Source organism: Acomys russatus, chromosome 21 (genome assembly GCF_903995435.1).
Source record: "Acomys russatus chromosome 21, mAcoRus1.1, whole genome shotgun sequence".
NCBI lineage: Eukaryota > Metazoa > Chordata > Mammalia > Rodentia > Muridae > Acomys > Acomys russatus.
This window is the reverse complement of record NC_067157.1, coordinates 18542063-18563616: the sequence shown is the minus strand read 5'-3', so window position 1 is coordinate 18563616 and position 21554 is coordinate 18542063. Positions and strand designations below refer to the sequence as shown.

At 40.3% G+C, this 21554-nt stretch overlaps 1 protein-coding gene across 4 annotated transcripts in view; it reads left to right on the top strand.

Moving 5' to 3' along the window:
- Positions 1-21554, top strand: part of Man1a1 (mannosidase alpha class 1A member 1) — a 178943-nt gene that overhangs the window by 88279 nt on the left and 69110 nt on the right. For all 4 annotated transcript variants that reach the window (XM_051164419.1, XM_051164420.1, XM_051164421.1 and 1 more), the window contains one exon: positions 19201-19295. In XM_051164419.1, the coding sequence (XP_051020376.1) occupies positions 19201-19295 (95 nt within the window). The remainder of the gene's footprint in view (positions 1-19200; positions 19296-21554) is intronic.

Genomic DNA, 21554 nt, shown 5'->3' with positions numbered 1-21554 from the left:
ATGTTTTTAGGTCTAGATAGGTGTTCTAAGTTGATAATGACGATATGTGATGGAGAGTGATTTTATATTCAGAAATTTAGATGCACCAAGATAAGAAAGATGTCCTCTTCAACGCTGCCAAAACACTAAGAATGTAACATTTATATAATTGCTGATTGTGTCAAGTTCTTCTTGCCATAGGTAATCTATTGTATATGTGTGTAATAATATAAATGTATATGTACAAAAAATAACATTTTAAAATTTATATGCAAAAAGAAAAGCAGCTTGAAAAGACAGAAGTGGCTTATAGTCACACGACTTCCTGTTACACGTGCATACACGTATACGCAAGTACCAACACTAGACATGATGTGACGTATAGTACATTTTATATTCTAGTGTAGCATGGAGGTCTCTTTGCATTTTCCTTGATCTATGTAAAAGTTAAAAGAGTAGAATAATTTATGACACGTGTTTAGACCCCCAATACTGTCAAAGTCATCATTCATTACTACTGTGGAAGGGTCTGGGTGATACTGAGGCATCTCGTGCCATCTGTGACATTGTCTCTGCCTGCAGAATCTAATTGAAAGGGAAGTGTTAGGGAAGACATAATGGTGAGCCTTTTTCCTTTTGCTGCAAGCAGGAAATATTCCTTTAAGAAACTTGAAGAGTAATGCTTGCTCACTGGAGAAAGAAGACAGTGGGAGAAAAGCTGTTGAGTAATAAGCCAGGGAGAAGAGGAAATCTGGCCTGAGAGATAAAGGAGGTGCCTGGGAAAGGGGAGGACACGGTCTACCAGAAACTGGTGAGGCTTCACAAATCAAAACCTAGCCTCACTTCACGTTGGAAACCCAAGGTAATTAGAAAGGGTATTTTTTTTTTCAAGCCTGTAAGATTTTTTTTTTTTTTTAATGCAAAGCGAATTTCTAACTTTAAGACTGCCATGTGGATTGGTAGACCCTGGCTACAGGTATAAAGTCTTTGGGAGTTTTTGGGTTATTTTTGAAATATGTAGATGTGTTTTAGGGAATCTGTAAATATGACTTTAAAAAAGTCAGCGTCATTGTCCTTAGCTGTGTTCCCCCCACCCTCGCTGCTACGGGATATTAACCACTTGAGAATTTGTAACTGAAATAGACGTTTAAGTAATGATCTAAAGCTCTCTCTACTTCTAATTGTATTTCTAGAGGAAATTGCCAAAGTTTTGCCTATAGATAAACCATTTGTAATTGCAGGGCTTCTTAAAATAGTCATCATATGGGAAACAGCCACCTAATGAAGTGAAGAGCATCTCCTATGAGCAATGAGCTTCCCCTTAGGCCTAGAAGCCGGGTTTCTCCAGCCCTGTTTGATTACCCACTCACAATATTACCTAAAGCAAACCTTTTATTCACAGCACATTTTTTTCCACTGATTTAAAATAATGCAATCGGAAATCACCGTTTTGTAAATATCTTAAGTCTGTTCCTCTAGAAGTGTGAGGACACTGATTTTCAAGTTCTTAGGATGTTATTAGGGATGTAGGAGAAGAAATGGCCTTCCTGTACTTAAAACTTTGTAGCCTGCTTTGCTGCTATAAATATGATTCTTTCTGGTTAAAATGTGCTTCTTGTTATATAATGCCTGGGTAATACAAATATAAATATACTTGGAAATGCAAAACGTTTCAACAATACAACTTGTTGTTCTATGGAAAAGAACCTGGCTAGTTAACAAGAAGATAAAGATGCTTAAACAAACAAACAAACAACAAACAAACAAACCAACAAACAACAAACAAACCAACAAACAAACAAACCACCCGAAGGAAGAAATGAATTGTTATAGAAATAACAGTAGTCTGATTGTGTAACTGATGAAATTGCCATAGTCTTGATTCCTTTCTTATCATAATTATCAGTGCATATTGCATTACATTACAAATGCATCTGCTGCTGCACACTTACAACCTCAGCACTCAAGGAGGCACAGGCAGGTGGATCTCTGTGAGTTCGAGGCCAGCCTGGTCTACAAAATGAGTCCAGGACAGCCAAGGCTACACAGAGAAATCCTATCTCAAAAAGCAATTAAAAGAAAAAATCCAAAAACAATAAAAATAATTTTTAAAATGCATCTACCATTGTAATGACCAACTCAAAAGCAAATTCTAACAGCTGTGAAACCAGGAATTTTATACCCACTGAAACTGATCTTCTGGGTATGGAGACTATTATAAACGTACAGAGTTTTTTTTGTTTTTGTTTTTTGTTTTTTTTTTTTTTTAACCTTTCAAGTGTTCCTACCATAGACTATGCTTCAAACAGTCAGTGTGTATATAATTGAATTTTTCAGTGAGTCATAGAATCCTAAACAGTGTCCTTTCATAGAGATAGTCTGAAGCTTAGTAATTGTATAGGCTGGGAGAATTGACTGTAAATAAGAAGTGAGTGCCAATAAATACAGTGATTCTTCTCTACAATTGACCTTGGTGAACCAATTTAATGTGAATATACTAAAGGCACCAAGAAACTCACTTTTAGTGGGCAAATTGTATGATAAATATATTAAGATTTGTTAACACTTCTGAATTTCAGTGAAAATTTGTTTATGAACATATGAGATATTATAGCTAAAGTTTTAAAAGTGTGTGTGTGTGTGTGTGTGTGTGTGTGTGTGTGTTTTAAAAACTAGAAAAAGATGGTACACCGAAGATATAAGAAATCTCTAGCATGCAAGTCCAGGCTTGAATTTGTATTAATACTGACCAGCAAGCATTTCTTGGAGCAATGACTGAAACTAGAAATGTACAAGACTGTTCATAAAACAGCTCAACAAGCCAGGTAGCAGGGTGGCCAACACAGGTGGACTAGAGTAGTGTCAAAAGACTCTGGAGTCAACGGGAAGAGGCCAGAAATAAGGATTTTGATTTTCCTTAAAACCTAGGCATGTAGCAAATAAAACTCAATGAGTCTCTTTAAATTTAATTGAAATACTATTGAAAAGTGAAGATCACTTATCTCTTTCAAAGAAGGATTGAGAAGCAAGTTGTTATCTTGAAAACAGGTCAATAAGAGAAATGTATCAGTTTTTTCCCCTCTCCAGTATCATCTGTGTCCCTGATAATCAAACAGTAGATAATTGAACTCTTAATTATCCCAATTCATAGTGAAAGTGAACCATGAAAGTAAGAGATCACTCATTTTTATAACCCTTGATGAATAGCTACTGATGTCTCCCGAAGAGAATCACCCACCAAGATGCCTGCTGGTCAAGGAGTATCTCACCTGTAGTCTTGTCATTAGATCAGCCTTTGATCGGTCAGCTTCTACTATGAATGTGCAACCAGAAAAACCCCAGTCGTGTCTCCTGTATTTCAAATGACCTTTTCTAGACAAACTATAAGCAAAAGAAAGGGGTAAACAAGAAGTCAGCGGCTTAAAAAAGGATTAACGTAAGTTTGTTTGCCGGTTTGTTTGTTTGTTTGTTTGTTGAGTGGGGGCAGTGTCTAATAATCTGCCTCCTAAAGTAAGATTACTTGGTAAAACTCTAAAGAAATACAGACAATAAGAGCCGGAATGTGAATTCTTTGTGAAGAACAGAAAGGAGTTGTGATTGGGACAGGGCCATTGGCAGCTCCTGCTATTTATTTTTTGGATCTAGGTCTGTCTGTCTGAGAGTGCCTAATTAATTTTATGTGTATGAATCAGATTTATGTGAGTTTGGCTAATGTGATGTATATAAATCAGATTCTATTTCAGATATAAAGCTTAATGCAAATATGTGTCAGTACTCTATGTCATAAAAATACATCCTATAAACATTTGTGTGTACATTTCAGTGGATGTAAATATTCAGCTTCTGCAGGTAAATACTAAAGAGGATAACAGTCAAGACTGTATGCTAAGATTATGTTCAATTTTATAAGACATTACCAAACCAACTCCTAAAGTAGCTGCACCATTTAGAGGCCCGATTTCAAAGAAGACAAGTTGATAGACACACATTCGGTGTGAGCAGTGCTGTAGATTCGGGCCGTTCTAATAAGTCTGCATTGGTATCTGAGGTGGTTGTTTTAATTTCCGTCTTTCTGATGATAAGGAAAATGTCTTCTTAGTTGCTTATTTGTCATTCCTCTTCTCTGTGTATGTGTTCTACTAAGGTCCTTGTCCTACCTGTAAAATTGGGATGTTTTGTTTTGTTATTATGGCGTAAATTGATCACAAAGAAATATAAAGTAACGTGAAGGTCGCCAGAGCTTACTAAGGAATGAGAGAAGAGATATTGAGAGATGAGTAGCGGGTGCCAAAATATAGTTCAAAGGAAGAAATTTAATTTTCTACCATCGACAGCACCATAGGGCAATGAGAGACACAAGTGAATTGTACGTCTTGCAGTGACTGAAAGGGAGGACTTGGACGGTCCCAGCATGGGACATAATATTTGAGGAGATGCTCATGACAATGGTTTTGTTATTATACATTGCCTGCTTGTATCTAAATATATTATTGATGGAAAGTATGTCTTCTTTTATAAATGTTTCCTAATTACATTGTTCTGAATCTACAGTTATCATAGCTCTTGTGGAAATTACTTTATTTTTAAAAATATTTTAAACTTGTATGACTAGTACTATCCTATAATAGAATCCTTTTTACCTATGAACTGTCACAAATAGATGAAATAGCTACTTTACATGCAAATGGCCTTTTAAGACCACAGACTATTATATGCTGATTCACAGCGTAGTCGTGCCACAAGTGAGAAAAAGACTAATAAATGCTGTGTTGCAAACCAATAATTAGATTCTCATTGTGGGATAAAGTACTCACGGGGTTTTCCTTCTTGGCCTCATAAATCCGACCATATCTTTTCATTCTAATGCAATGAAGTGATTTAGCGCCATAACTTAACAATAAAATAAAAGCCAGGACCTCAATGGCCAGTACATAAAACCCGAGATTTCGGGGTGATGGCTTGCCATTTATTTAGGAAGTGGCTGTCCCATTTGCTCTTAAATATAACAGCTTGTGGCTAAGCTACAAATTCAGCACCACTTGGCTCCATACTCTTGTGAATTTGCTAAGCTTAAAGGTTGTTAATAACATCGCTCTGTCACTGGAGTAGCGTGGCACTGGTGTGCTAGACAAACTATATTAAAGTGTGGTTTCTAACCTGTGCATTTGCTGTGGTTGCTGGAACACCTAAGTCTGCAGATTGTGTGGGTCTCCTGCTGTGGCCTACATCACAGTCCAAGGGGAAAGGTGTTGAGAGAGGAATAGTGGGTACCAAAGTATAGTTCAGGAAAGAAAAACAATTTCCTATCATGGTACAGCACCATAGGGCCTGGGGAGATTCCAGTGAGTTGTACATCTCAGAATGATCAAACAGGAGGTCCTGGAAATTTCAGTGTCACATGACTTGTAAAAAGAGATTTTTTTTTTTTCATCTTCCTTCTCACAACTTGTAGACCTGTTGGTCTGAGTATGACCTTAACTTGTGTATATCTTCCAAGTTCCCAGGTTATACCAGTGCTGCCTTTCTTAGAACCACGCTTTGAGAGACAGTGACTTAGTACAGTAAAATTCCTTGTCTCCAATTACTGAATTTTTTTTTCCAAAAAGAGCTAAGAAAATATTTAATCAGATATTAGATGCTGCCATTTTAGAGGAAACCATATACTCACTAGGCCAACAATTAAGAAAAGCATTTCTTGTCTAGGACATTGTAATAAAGATCTTACACTAAAATCTAAGAAAAAAAAAATCTATTTTAGGTTTTAGTTACATTTTGGGGAAATCCCAGTTAAGCAAATAAATCGCATTAACAGAAATCCTCTCAAAAACCCACCAGAAGAGTTCAAGATACAAGTTTCTGTCACCATTAATGTGTCATGAATAGCTTATTTTTCTCAGGGTTTTTGGTCATTTTCCCCCACAAGTAACTGGCTAAGAGTAACTAAATTTAGTGCCCAAATGCCAGTGCCCAATTTTATCCTGTGTTATAGTAGGTGGGACTGCCAGCATCCATACGGAGTCGTTCATGCGTTCACCATTGTTTACTATGAAAAATCAATAGCTTCTGTGAAAGCATTTGCACCTCAACCCAATGGGCTTGATCTGAAGTTTCTGTATTGGTGGTCTTTAAAAAGTGATTTTCTTCCTATCTTCCTACCTTCCTCTGCCCCTCTGCCCCTCTGCCCCTCCCACCCTCCATCCCTCTCCCTCCCTGTCTTTCATTTGAGCTGGCCATCAAACCCAGGGTCTTTCTGGTTCTAAGCATTTTAAGTCGTCTGAACGCTAGCCTTCAAGATGCTTTAGTTCAGCCGGAAAAAAATGGATGTGGTGTGTGCGTTAGTCATATTAGGAGTAGTTGTCTTGGTCCAAAACTGAATTTAAGATCTTCAGATACATGTAAGTGATAACTTTCTCTGTGGTTTTTAATAGAGCTGTTCTCTCATTCTGTGATGCATTTGGCAGCTTTCTGTAGTAAAAACCAAGGATGAGGATTTGCCTGATTACTGCAAGAGATTACTCCGTGTTTGTCTCCATTTGCTTTTGAAGAAGAAATGAAAGTTGTTTTTGATCCTTCCCTGTGCATCATAAAATACTACAAATACTCCTCCTTGGGCTTCTTTCTGTGTCACTGTGAGTCACCGACCACAGCTGTCCTGTTTACTTCTGTATTCCACATGTCTTCTGCAGCCCGCGAGGCAGCGCTTAGGCACTCAATAAATATTTGCCGAGTAAATGAATTGACATTTTTAAAAGGTCAGGGCTGTAAAAGAGGCTCCTCTGTGAAAGTTTATAATTTAGAAAATATAAATTATGTTGAAATGGTGTGTGTGATAGTTTGAAAAAGCATTCCAGAAAAACAAAACAAAATTTTTCAGTGGGTGTGTGAGTGACAGTGGTAGACAAGGCATTGTGTGTCCTTTGTTTTTTTTAAATTCACTTTTGTTTGTTAAAGAGGAAAAGCCCTCCTTAATACTTTAATTTGATGTCTTTGAAGCTTTTCTAACACAAACTCCATTGAACTGAAGGTTATTTTGATGTTCTGGGGATGGTTGCTGCTAACTCAGGGCATTGTCTCACTGAACCAAGCGGGATATTAATAGAACATAGTGCCAGTCTATTAAATGCATGTGCAGGGTTGTCAGGAAATAAGATATGTGACAATATCACAAGACCTTTTGATCTAAATGAGAATTTTAAGATGCTTTCAACCAAGCTAACTTCATTCAGGAACCGGCAAAGTTCAGACTCACTTTTTGCCTATGCACTTTTGACCTTGCATAAGCACTTTGACCTTGCAAATACAGTGAGTCAATGAGTTGCTTAAAGTCCTCTGTCCAGAACTGCACACTCAAACAGTCCTGAGGAAATAGATATGTTAGCAAACTATAATTATCTGTGGAGACTTTCATGCCACAGCCATTTTTTTATGATCAAAACAGCCAAAATCTGATTATGAGTTATTGACATATAAACTACCTAATTTCTTCTGTTATGGCAGTTCTTTTCTGCTCTGCTGTGTAGGGATTGTTAACAGATATTGCAGACTTGGAGGGAGAGCTCATCAGTGCAACTCCTGCTGAGCATGCAAAAGACCTGGCCTTGATCCCCAGCACTTGCCATAGAGGGTGGGGTATTACAGAAATACATCTGTGGACTTAAAACCAAAGGCTCTGGACGAATCAGCCCAGACTTGTTTTGGCCAGCAGAACTAAAAAGTATGAAAGCAACCAAACATGAGACAGTGGGACCATGTGATTGTCAAAGCCCAAAAGATTTACCATGTAAGTCTTGACGGAAAATGTTTGAAGACTCTTAATATAGAATGCTGTGGGGGGAGGGGTAATTTAAGGTGGTGAGGGTAAATTTAAACTACACAGTATAGTACATGTGAAATGGTGCCACTTAGAAATGTATTCAGTACTCTTCAGGGTGGACACTTCTGGTATTAAAATGTGTCAGGGAAGAGAAGAGTAATAGCATCTTATTTTGGGGGGATCTCCTTAGTTTTATGATTTTTTTAATAATGAAAGTACATTCATTCTGTGATGGAAAAACTAAAATTTTAATCTGGTATGGAGGGAAAAGGGACTTGTCTGAGTTGTGAGGTGGCACGGTGCATCTCTCCATTCCTGGAATGACGGAGCAGGGCTGTGAGAGGGGTACGTTAATTAGCATGACAGGACACAAACATAAGGCAAAAACGGGCATTACTGCCAAATCCCATTTGTAGTAGCATCACCATTTGATAAATTAAAATATTCATCCATCTTCTGCATGAAATCATAAACTCAAGTTACTGCCCAAAAGCAATCTATGGGTATTACATATGGTATATGATGAATGAAATAAAAACCATGTGACTATTGCGATGCTACAATCAGACAGGTACATATCTGCTTAGGTGGGCTGGAAAATGAGTTACTTAATGCTGTGCATTTATAAAGTGGTCATGGCTGGGGAGATGATTCATTTTAAAATACCGAGGGCACAAGCCTGAGGACCAGAGCTATAGACCCCAGAACTCATATGGGGCTGGAGAGATGGCTCAGAGATTACGAGCACTGGCTGCTCTTCCAAAGGACCTGAGTTTAATTCCTAGCAACCACATGGAGGCTCATAACCATCTATGATGAGATCGGGTGGCCTCTTCTGGCCTGCAGGTATTACATGCAGGCAAAACCTCTATACATAATAAATAAATAAAATCTTAAAAAAAAAAAAAAAAATACTGTGCCTGACAGCACACATCTGTAGTTCTGTGCTGGAGAGTGAGCTTGTTGTCCAGGCAGCCTGGTCAAATTCGTGAGCTCCAGGTTCAATGAGGGAGACTACGACAAAAAGACAATTAGATAGATAGATAGATAGATAGATAGATAGATAGATAGATAGATAGATAGGGCACCAACCTTGACCACTGACCTATATACACACATACCTGTCTAAGCTCCATTCATGTATGCACATACAAACATACCTTTACATACAAACACAAATCAAGCAAAAATCTATGTGCACATAGATATTTAGCTCAGCAATGTTCAACCTATTACTACTAGCATGTATAGTAAGTCACTGTCTTTTTTTCTTTTTTTAAATTTTATTAATTTATTCATATTACATCTCAGTAGTTATCCCATCCCTTGTATCCTCCCATTCCTCCATCCCTCCCATTTTCCCATTACTCCCTTCCCCTATGACTGTGACTGAGGGGCACTTCCTCCCCCTGTATATGCTCATAAGGTATCAAGTCTCTTCTTGGTAGCCTGCTATCCTTCCACTGAGTGTCACCAGGTCTCCCCATCCAGGGGACGTGGTCAAATATGGGGCACCAGAGTTCGTGTGAAAGTCAGACCCCACTCTCCACTCAACTGTGGAGATGTCCTGTCCATTGGCTAGATCTGGGTAGGGGTTTGAAGATTACTGCATGTATTGTCCTTGGCTGGGCCCAAATCTGCCTATCATAATGTCATTGTCTTTTATACCTGCAGAACTAAGAGCTCAAATTGTGGCGTGAGCTTAGGATGTGACAGGCTCCTGCCATTCAGTACAAAGGAGACACAAAGGGGACAGTTGACTTATCCCCAAGCCCTGGTGCAGACAACTGTTCACAGAAGAAATCTGCAACTCAAAGGAGCACCAATAAATACACTGCCACCTGAGAAGTCTTTATTGTAATGAATTGATAGCTAATAGCAGAAAGAATAATCAGGGCCATAGAAACAGACGGAAAAGCTCAGCAGTTTTTGGACCATTTAGTATGTGCACAAAAAGCCTAAAGCCTTTCTGTTATTCCTGAGGGAACCACTATCGTACAGCAAGGGAAATCGGTGGTAACTATTATTGCCCTTTAAAAGGCTCTCGTGCATTGAGTCACGGCCGTTTTATGATTTGGGGAAGTGAGTCCCCATCCACACACATAGAAACTGAGGCACCCAGGGGTTTGGATGAGCATGAGGATCATACGGACCATTCAGGTGAGAAAAACGCCATCACCTGATGGGGCCTTAGGCTGCAAGGGGGACAGTAGTGCTGAGTCAGCAAGTCAGGATCGCTGGATGTCTCATTAAATCAAGGAGAGCAGATATACTGGCTTTTAAAACTGATGTAAATAAAAAGGCGAGGTTTCGTTAACTGGAAAACTTCACCGGCGTGGAAGGCCTCATAACTCAAAAGTGTCAGGGACAGCAGAGATGAGGTCCCTCGTTTTCTATCTCATTTTATCAAATCAGTATTTACAAGCCCAGATCCAAATCTATATTTCAAGTAGCTTGTGGTGTCTGCTGGGAAAGCATTGGCAAATAGACCAGTGGGCACTTCGTGCTAAAGCATCAGGTAATCATCTCTCTGCAGTGGATTCCACAGAAATCTATTAGAAGTTATCACTAAATAAAATGTGAAATTGTATTGTCCTCTGCTCTAGCAGGCGTTATTTCTGTTTTCAAAACAAACATATTCTCTTTTGATGTACAGTGTATGGCCAGAAACTACTTGGCATCCTTAAAAATATTAAGTGCAATCCCTTGTGTACTGTATGTTTTTCCAAACCGTGTTGCTTATTTGCTTGTCTTTGAAACTTCAATTGAGATGGAATGAGCAAATTGACAGCCCTTCTTTAGACGCCGAATAATGACTTTGCCTCTCCTGCCAGTGTCCGTGGTTCTTTTTATTGTTTAGTACTCACTATTCTTGGAAATGTTTGGGGGAGTTGAACATCTAAGACAAGGCAATGTGAAATCCATGTAGTAACACTTAATAGTGATGCTTGCCTTTTCTGTGCATGTGTCACTTGCATACTGAGTACACGCTTGAAGGACAGACACCATTCATCATATGACTTCCCGTTGCGCCCCGTCTGAGTAAAAGCATCTCTAAAGGGCCCTAACTGAGGACAGTGAGATGAACAGGAAGGTAAAAGCACTGGCCACACATCCTGAAAACCTGAGTTCAGTCTTCAGAACCCACATAAAGGTGAGAGGACAGAACCCAACATGCACACGCATTTACATCGCGTGCGCGCGCGCACACACACACACACACACACTCTAAAAGAAAGGACCTTAATTATTTCTCAAGATTTCACCCCCATCAGATAGTCAAGCGTTTTCTTGGTATTTCCATCAATATATGTTTGACTCTTCCAACTCCGAAGGCTCCCACTGTTGATTGAGAGCGCTGGCTTCCCTTTCTCCTTGCCCCTGCCCACCACCCCAATGTGCCAGACTTCTACTTGCCATAACTGCAAGGCCCTGAGGTAGAAGTCAATTTTCAAGACACAAAGCATCGTCTGTCAACCATTCGTTGACTTCCCTCCCTTGATTTCAGGACACTGACTTGTTTCACCTAATCTGTCCCTTACTGACCTGTTACTCTTACTCTCTATATGTTCCATAGCATAACGAGCTGTATGTGCCTTCCCTTCCACTTCCGCTCTATCTTATGTCCTCCCCGTAGTCCAAAGGTGTGTACAAACAAGTGCACAGCCACCCCAAGCAATGCTGTCTCTGTCTCTCTGGATCGCCCCCCCAACCCCCGCCTCTCTATCTCTCTGTATCTCTCTACCTCAGTCCTCTTTCATTTCCACCTAAAGTCTGTACCGTTTAATGTATTCTTGGCCTATATTACATCTCCATCTTACCTATATCCTCAGGCCTGCATGATTCTGTGTTAATCTTCAGGCTTACCTCCCGGCTCGTGAAGGATCTTCTTTTGTTTTCATACTGTCTCTCTTAAGAGCCTTGAACCCATCAGTCATCGGGGACATGGACTTACTGTACCCCAACACCGTGCCCTATGCAACGGAAAAATAACTCCACTGACCTCATTTCACAAAAAGGGAGAAGCAGCAAGCTGGCCCCTCTTCATTCCGATTGAATTGGTGACTAGCAAATTCTGAACTCCAGCCCAGAGTGCCTGATTCCCAGTTCAGTGTGCCTGTTACCAGGCAACCTTGACACGGTGCACTCAGGACACCCACAGGACTCATTCCAGGAGGAGGCAGCCGACGTGCTGCCCACGTGGTGCAGCAGTGGCTTGCCTGCCCCTGAGCAGAAGGGAGCATTCTCACCAGTATGTCTCCATCTTCCACCTTGCCACCCTGACCTTAAATTCTCCCCCAACTTAAGTGGCAGGCAATGAAGTTATCTTCTCTCAGGAAAAAAAAATCAATATCAAATGCAATTTTATTTATTTATCAACATTTATCCATTTGACTACAGGAAACTGTAAAGCCAACTTTTTAAAAAAAACTTCACTAGCTATTAAATATTTTATAAAAAAAAATCTTTTCTAGAACAGGTTAAGGAACAGCTCTTTGGTAGGTTACTTGCTTAGCATGCACAATGGCTTGGATTTGATCCCAGCACTAAAGAAATCTAAAAGGTGGGTAAATCTAAAAATGCCTCTTCACAAGGGTATCTGCATTTGTATTTTAAGTTAAAAACCAAAGTTTTTCTTTCACTTAAAACTTTGTATTTTTATACATGAGAAACATGAGCCTGAGGGATTCTACTGGATTCTCTTTGTAACCCAATGGCTATGGGCCAAATAACATACACACCATTTCTATGCGAAGCTGAAGAGATCTCAACACTTAAAACTTTCAGGAAAATGAGTAACACCTTCACCTAATTATTTAACAGCTAAAAGTTAAATTATTGCATCAGAAAATTACAGGGGAAGCATAACAGAGCAACTGACAAACAGACATATGATTTTTAAGTAAAATCATAATATAGTTTAGTAGGTACAGTAAAGCTTTTAGTTTAAAAAAACTTCCAGCTATAGGTTTTGATCAACTAAAGGAAAGATTTAGAATGACAAGCACATATGGGACGTACATACTTTAGGCCCTCCGAGTAAAATAATTACATGAGGGCTGGAGAGGTGGCTCCGTGGAGAAGCCTTTTGCAGGGCAAGTGTACCACGCAAGTGTAAAGATGGGGGTTCAGTCCCCCAGCATCTACATAAAAGCTAGGCAGGCGTTATCTCCGAGCTAGGCCTGCCTGTTATCTCAGAGCCCGTGAGGCAAACACGGGGGATTCCCTGGCAAGGTAGCAAACTAGACTAACTGAATTGGCAAGACTTAGCCACACTAAAAACAAACAAACAAAAAAAACTGGCGAGTAGTGTTGGCTTGGTCATCAACTAAGGGTACTTTCCATGAAGCTCCAATTCCTGAGTTCCTGAGTTTGATCACTGAAACCTGCGAGGCAGAAGAGAACTCGCTGCCACACGCTGTGGTTCAATTTCCGCACTCATACATGCCATGGTACATATGCCCAGGCACCTGTGCGCACGCGTGCGTGCGCGCGCGCGCGCGCATACACACACACACACACACACACACACACACACACACACACACTTAAAAAGTGGTCAAAACAAAATTAAACGGAGAATAATACAAATACCAACACCATCCTCTGACATGCACATGTACGGCCACGCACGCACTCACACATGCACTGACATGCATATGACCATGCATACACACATGCACATCATACATACACATTTAGAACCAAAAGAAGGATATGAATCAGTGATGGCGGGAGATTCTTCACACTGGGCTAGTGGTGAGAAAACCGTAGGAGCATTTAAGCTGAACATGTCTTGGCCTATACGGAGGTCGATGACTTCTGATGACACTGAGCCTTAGCTTCTGTGAACTTAGCTGCCCTGTGTATCTTCATTGTACTATTTAAAGCATACAAATGTAACCCTAAGTTTAAAAGTTAAGAGTATCTTAATAGTGACTGTTGGTTGAGTGACTGGATTTGGCTCATTTTATGTGCAAGCTAATCACCTCACTTAATGATGTATCTGTGCACTTATTTTCTGCAAGATATTTATCATGGATATGCTGACACCTCACTGAAGGCTGTACATAGTAAAAATGAATAATAGGTAAACTCTGTTTATGCTAATGGAGAGTTAGTGTCTGCTCTTTTGACAGTGGGGTTTCCAGCATGAGCAGTTTAAGAAAGGCTTTGATACTGATGCATTTCAGACTGGGGCCCATCGTGCTGAGAGTGTTTCCTTCCACAACCATCTGTTCCCACTTACTTCTTCTTCTCTTACTCTTTGCTCTGGAGTGTATATTACTCTCATACAGTTCTTCAGGGAACTGTAAACTCGAAAGACAAGGAAAGCAATACATCTTGTTTACAGCCTTGTCTGATCCGATCTGCAAGGGTAGGGTAAAGAGATGAATGTTTTACTTGATAGAGTTTAACTTTCCAAGTTTTTTAAAACCTTGAGCCAAAACTCAATGAGACTCCGGCGATGTTACATAACGAAAAGATGCAGTTTTGATGGGCTTGCTCTGAGATTCTTAGCTTTGGGCCATTAAAGTTCTTATTTAAAGATATTTGTTAAGTTACACGCATGGAAGATTACTTGAGAAGCCATTTCATCGTATCGATGCCTTTCTTTCGGCAAATTATATTAGTTTTGACTTTTGCGATGGAGGTAGTCAGAATCTTCAGGACACAAAATGTTTTTGAAAGCTCTTATGGGATCGTAAAATGACTGCCCATCTCAAACTGATAGGTGGTTATTAAAAACTATTCTGTTTTAGTGGCCTTTAGGAAAAGAAAGGGGCAGGGAGTAGAAAGTCCTCAGTCGTAAGCAGGGTTACATTTTATGTGCTGTCATCTTGCTCTCTCAGTTTAAATCTTCCCTGACAAGTTTAGAGCCGACAAACCTTGGAAACCAAGATTGACCCAGAATTGGGTGGGACGTTAGCAGAACCTTTTTTTTTTAATGACATTAAGTTTATTTGTTTTTATTTACACACACACACACACACACACACACACACACACATGATCAAGTATACTTCGGTTTTAGTTTTGTGACTTCTTTGCAATAGTTTTTCCCAGTGATAAAGCAAAACCAAAAATCTGTGGTAATAGAGGGGAAATCAGTATAGACAGTTGCCCCCACGTCTGACACTGAAGGACCAGAATCAGCCCTGGACCCCAGGTGCTTGCCAACATGCCCTCTTCCTGACATCATGCTATGTCCCTTAAAGGGACATTAGAGTTCCTTCTTGTGTGCTTTTCTAATAATTTTGACGTTCATCACATCATCCAAGATGGACCACTTAGAGCTTAATTGCCCTTTAGAATGATTTGTGATGTGTCTCCCTCACTCTTTGAACGGTGTTACTTTTATAAGCTGGTTTTATTACGTGCACATAATGATAGGGAGAAATATGTTCTCTTTCAGAGTCTGGATTTCTCTTTCAAGTAGCTTTTCTTTAAATGAAAGGAGGCCTAGAAAGATGACTCAGCAGTTAGGAACACTGGCTGCTCTTCCAGAGAACCAAGGTTTGATTCCAAGCACCTACAACTGGAGTCTGTAACTCCAGCTCCAGGGGATCTGACACCCTCTTGTAGCTTCTGACAACGCTGCCCATGTGTGGACCACTTACAAACTACAAGCAAAATATTCATGCCTAAGAAAATAAATTTTTAAAGTAAAAAAAAATTTAAATAGTATGAAATAACAATGGGATTGGAATTGAGTTATCATTTATTACTGAAAGCATCAACGGGATAATTAATGTTTTTCTACAAAACTGTTTTGTAATTCTCTGCTAATTACATCCAGGGTTGAGATGCCAGAATCCCTGAGATAATTATTTGATGACATTAACAAACAGATGCAATGTGTTGGACCACATGTGAGCAGTGTACAATCCGTGGTGTCTTATCTCTGTGCCTCAGGCACTAAGTCAACCTTTGGTTCATTTCTTCGTCTATTGAATGGGCACTTTGGATTCCAGCTCCTGTGGTATTGGTGTGGTGGTGTGTCTCGTTTCATTACATTTCTTCTCATGCTAATATCTAATGGGGTTGTCAAAACCCCAAACAGGAGAGCAAATAAGTAATTATAATGTGATAAGTGGTGGTACAGAAGCACATGAGGCAGTGTGATAAATGCTGAAGGCAGATGAGCAACTCTGGGAGGGGATGTTTGGAAGAAGTCTCTTAAGAGGGCTATTTAAATAGGCTCAGAGATGAGGATAAGCTGGGCTTGCAGAGAGCAGGCACCATGGAGGTCAGCATCTGAGCTGGCAAGTCACCATTTTCCTAGCCACTACCTGAGAACAAAGCTATCTTTCTACCTACTAACGCATATGAATTCTGTGCTGGTGTCAACAAATCTAAATGCAAAATGATGAATTTGCACTGACTATAAAACGAGGAGTGAGGGAAAATTGAAATCTTTCTACTCTCTGAAAGAAAATTATTAGGTGACATGAAAGTACAAGAAAGCATGTAGAGACCCACACCGTGGCAAACACGGCACTGTGTGATACGAGCTGTCAGAGTTGGCATTCATGGAAGGCCAAGATCTTGCAGTTGAGAATTGACTTGAGCTTTGGAGAGTGAATGGAATTGATGGACTCAAAGGAGGCAGCAAAATGAGAGAAGTGACTAAATAAAGATACAAACACTATGAGAACCCGAACAAAATTAGAAACTATGAAGTCTCACAAGCGACAGCCAGAGCATCCATTGAGGGAACAAAGACGACAGACAAGCCTAAGTCATGGGAACTGTTAAAAAAAAGATTGGTAGAACAGCCCAAATCACTATGGTTTCTTAAACAAAAATGTTAAAATTCTACAGCTTAATGGAAATGAGAAATACTGGTGGCTAAGGGAGGAAAACTTTTCTTAATCATCCGTTTTATTTTATGTGATGGTGAGGACGTGGCCTAGGCTAGTCTTCAAAGAAGCTGTACACAGGACACTTCAGAATTAACCCTGGTACACCCTGTGGTGGCTGAAGGTTAATAAATCGAACTCCAAGTCCAAGGGACGCGCTTCCCATCCTCAGCAATGGAACTAGGCAAGTTGATCAGGGATATTCAATTATTAACTCAGTGTGGGACAGATTAAGTTTCAGAAAACAGCAAGATACCCAAACCGTTATGTGTTTGGAGGACTGAAAGGAAAGAATAGGAGCTTGGGGATGGGATTAGGCAGCGAGAATGGTGGACTTAGCACTTGAGCTCAAAAGTGAGCCTTGGAGGTAGGAAGTATAATTCTGACCAAAACAGAATTATCTAAAGAAACAGCCCCAGACAGCAACAATGGTAAGTCCTTGAGGATGTATGTTACTATGATCATCAAAACCACACCTAAGGTATAGAGGGAACACTATTTGTTCTTCGGCTCATAAATGGAATAACCTGTTTATTTCTTTCGATAACTTTCCAAAAGCAAATGCTGCTGTTATCTGCATTTTTCTCAGCAAGGGAGCTCGGGCACAGAGAGATTAAGCAGTTGGGCCAAGATGAATCAACTTAAAACAGCACAGCAGAGATTCAAACCCAGGCACTGTGCCTTCAAAGCCTGAGCCATATGCTTATATCCAAGATGGTGTTTTAATTGCATAGTTTGACTTCTAGCTTATGTAACTGTCTTGAAAAGAAGTTAATTAAGAGTTTTAAAAGTTGGGTGCAAACCAGAAAGTCCACAGATGGCCAGGCAGTGGTGGTGTAATTCCTTACCACAGAAGACAACCTGGAATTCCCAGGATAATACAGCGGGAAGGAAGAATGAAGCCGTGGACTGGTTGTTGTTGCTGCTGCTGCTGCTGCTGCTGCTGCTGCTGCTGCTGCTGCTGTTGTCTTTCCATGTACTACTGTTGCAGTAAATTGTCTCTTTTGATGACAATTGATCATTTGTTGGGGAAACGGCCTCTATTTTTTTTTTCTGTATACTACAAATGTATGTACCTTTATTTATATATGATATATATTAGTTTGCCTCCGTTTATTGCCAGGGTTTTCACTTGAAGCTCATTTCTTTCTAACTTCCATTATTAAATGAGACCCAGAGTCTGAAAAAGCAGCATCCATTTGGTGGTCTCCTGTTAGCATAAAGGTGACTGACTGTTCTCTGTGGGGCCCAAGTCCTTGGGTCTGTCTTTAACAAGGCTCGGGTCTTGGAATAGGAATTGTAAGGAGCCATTCTCTCTGGGGAAGACACAGAAGGTGTCCTTGATAAGCCCTGTGGCCAGTGCTCACCCATTGGTGGAGGGAGGACCTCATTGTCATTCTCTGCTATCCGTACAGCTTTTTCCATATTTGAGGAGAAACTAGGAGGAAACGGTTCACCAGGCTCAATCAGACAGTCTGAAGGTGAGGGTCAGGTGCCAGTTCGGTGTCATACATCGCTGCTACAGGGAAGGTGGGCAGCTGGCCTCCCTTCAAAAATCTGCCAGTACTTTTTATTTGAACTACTGGCTGAACAGATGTCATCTGATCAACCTACCTAAAACACAATCCAGCTCAGTTGAATTTGCTTTCAAACACTTCGTTGTTTTAACAAACAAACAAACAAACAAAATCTTACTCTCACATTCATGATTATCCATGACTCTGTGGATCCTAGGCTGTGGACAGCACCCTGCCTGCCCATGTACCCATTTGGTCAAACCAGCTATTTATCCCGCAGGCTCCTCATGCATGCACCGATGCTAGACTGGTCCCGCAGGTGGGGACCACAGCCACTCCTCACACCTCTCCTCATTCTCTCTTCAGCCCCAGCTCGGTGTTGTAGCACTCCATCTCCACAGTCAGGCCTCTCAGATTGCGCTGAACACCTGTAAGATTTGGTCATGCCCCACTCTTAATTTATCCAGGTTCTATGTGTGTATGTAAATCATCTCTCTACTGCGCCCTGGGTAGGATCTGCACCTGATTTAATTTTTACCTCTTTCATTTAATATCATAAACAGTTAAAACTGCAAGAGCTTCAGTGTGTCTTTCTAAAACTTCTTCTTCTTCTTTTTTTTTAATCTGTGCCGTACTACATAACTGCACCTAGGGTAGGTCTTCTGCATCTAAATCTAAGAAATGCTATTTAAAAACAGTGAATTCATCTCCTGGCATGCATGTAGAAATCACCTCTTGTCAATGATCCTTCCAAATGCCTGCGGCAGTAGACTCAAAACTAGAAACTAAGATGGAGGGAGTGATACCCATGTGTCTGAATTGTGCTACCTTCATACCCTCCTGATACTAAGGTATAATCAGGGTTGCACATAAGAACCCTCATAGTGCCATGGCCCTTGGATCAGCGCACACTCCCTTAGTTGCTCTTTCAGACTGAGTTGCAAAGTAAAGTGCTAAATATGAGTAAGAGTGGAGAGCGTTGTGTTTTACTTGCAATAGCAGCTTACGTAATTGTTTGACTTTTCAGATATTTCGAAAGAAAGCAGTGGAACTTGGGGTAAAATTGCTACCTGCATTTCATACTCCCTCTGGAATACCTTGGGCACTGCTGAATATGAAAAGGTAAAAGTCTTCATTTTCAACAACATACTTTATCTGAGATTACGGCCTCATGAGATGGTTAATTACATGTGCGATGCTGACCGCGGACCTCAGCTGAGGGTCTTAAGACTGTGTTGGGAGCACCTGGCCTTTCGGTGTCCTGTGGCTTCCGATGGGCTCCTGCCATGAGCTAATGTGGTCCTAACGGAATCGTGCCGAGCCGACTTGAGCAGACGCTCTCTGAACTATAGGGCTCTTGTGTTACTTCTACAGTCTAACACAGAAAGATACTTTGCTAAGATACTGACCCATTCCATGAATGCCAAAAGCATCTCACCTTTTTGGTTATCAGGAAAGCGTTTCACTTAAACAAATCCCTAGCACTGCTTACTTTGTTTAAACTATTGGAGATGGAGATGTTGCAGAGAAATCACACTTACACCAATCAGACCTTTAACAAGGGCTGGGGGCTGATACATCTGAATACCTGAGGCTGGGAGCAGCTGCAACTTCCAGTCCACAGTTGAACAGAGTGAATGGGACTGGTCCATTGGCATCAACCAGCTGCTTTACATAGAGAAAACTGGCAAGCTAAGACCTTAGGATTCCATCTCCTTTAATAATAACCGAATAACAAGAAACCAAACAAGCAAATACATTCTAGCGTTCCCCCATGGGGCATGAGTTGGGCTTTCGTGGTAGTTTTAATAGTTTATCCATTAAATCGTTTTGTTAACACTGCTACTCAAAAGTTACTGACAGCATATGGGCCTTTTTGGCTACTGATGTGATGATGATGATGGTCATCGTTACAATCAACATAAAATGTGATAGGTTCTTTACAGATGTGACACATATAACCCTCAGAGGAGCTCAATAGTCGTTCCTATTGATTCTCCATTTTCTTCATATGGAACTAGAGTCACAGAGAAATTAGGAATCTCTCAGGCCAGACACTAAGTAAATGACAGCGATAGAGTATGTACAGAGATGTGTAAGTGCACAGTGACACGCGTCCACAGAGATGCTTTACTTGCCCTAGAAACACTGCAAGGAGCAGAAAGGGGCCTGACAGAACTAGAACACAAAAGTACTTATCTTGGTGACATTTTAGCCCCAACTTAGTCATGAAAAATCATGGAAATTAATTGTTGTTTGATTGCTTTCTTTTTTCCTGTAGTGGGAAAAAAAATCCTCAAAATCCTGGGATTTGTTTTTATTCACAAATTACCTATATAGACTTTGAAATTACGCCTAACCTGTTGATAAGTGAATCTTTGTGTCTGCATATGAGGCAGGTTGGGTATGTTGAGGCAGAAGAAGAGAAAGTCACACTGTGGGGCTGTATTAAATGGAGCTATTTTATCTGCCAAATAGTGTGACATCTCAGGATTTGTTTTCCCCACCAGGGCGCCTGAGGCCATATCTGTAAGCTTGCCTTGTCTTTCCATGTTCTGCAGGATCTCAAGGCAGGCTGCCTCTAAACTTGGCCTGCAGTGGCTTCATTCATTCATTCATTCATTCATTTGAATGCCTCTTGTATTTGGCTTGTGTAGACTGTCTCTATTACCTCCCATATCCTCAGACTTGGTATTTATAGGAACTTTCTGACTAAGAAACTGTTTCCTTACCTTCACTAAAATCTAGTCCCCAAAACACTGTTCAGTTAGCTCATTCCCCCTCCCCCTGCCCTCAGAGGATGCTGATATGAGAGCATAGCAGTGTACTAATTGCTTACCAAGAGACCTGCTTCTGCCTTTTCTCCAGCTTCTTCGGCATTTTGTTTGGAGCCATCTCTTTAAATTCTTTTAGGCTTGTTTATAAACTGAAAGGTTGGCTAGGTCAGTAGTTTTTTTGGTGAACCTTCCCAGGTTCACAGACTTAAGATTTTGATCAACCTGGACCTCTCCTGATAAAATGTATGTTCCTCAGAAAACCAAATATATCGAGTTTCTAAAACTGGAATGTGCCATTTGAGTCTACCTAAGACCTGTAGGCTTGTTTTTAAAGATCCTACAGTAATAGATGGCTCTAACTTTTACTCCAAGATTCATTGGAGCCACTACTGTGACTTTGTGCAGTTGAACAAAAGACTTTCTAACAGCAGGAAAAGATGGGCTTACTTTTTTTTTTTTGCGTATGTTGATTTGCATATATTACATTTTGCATATATTATAGCTTATATAATTATATACATAATGGCATATATTGTAACATTTAATTGGGTGTGATATCTCTTGAAATAATTGTAAATTTTATAACTTTACTCTATTTCATGTT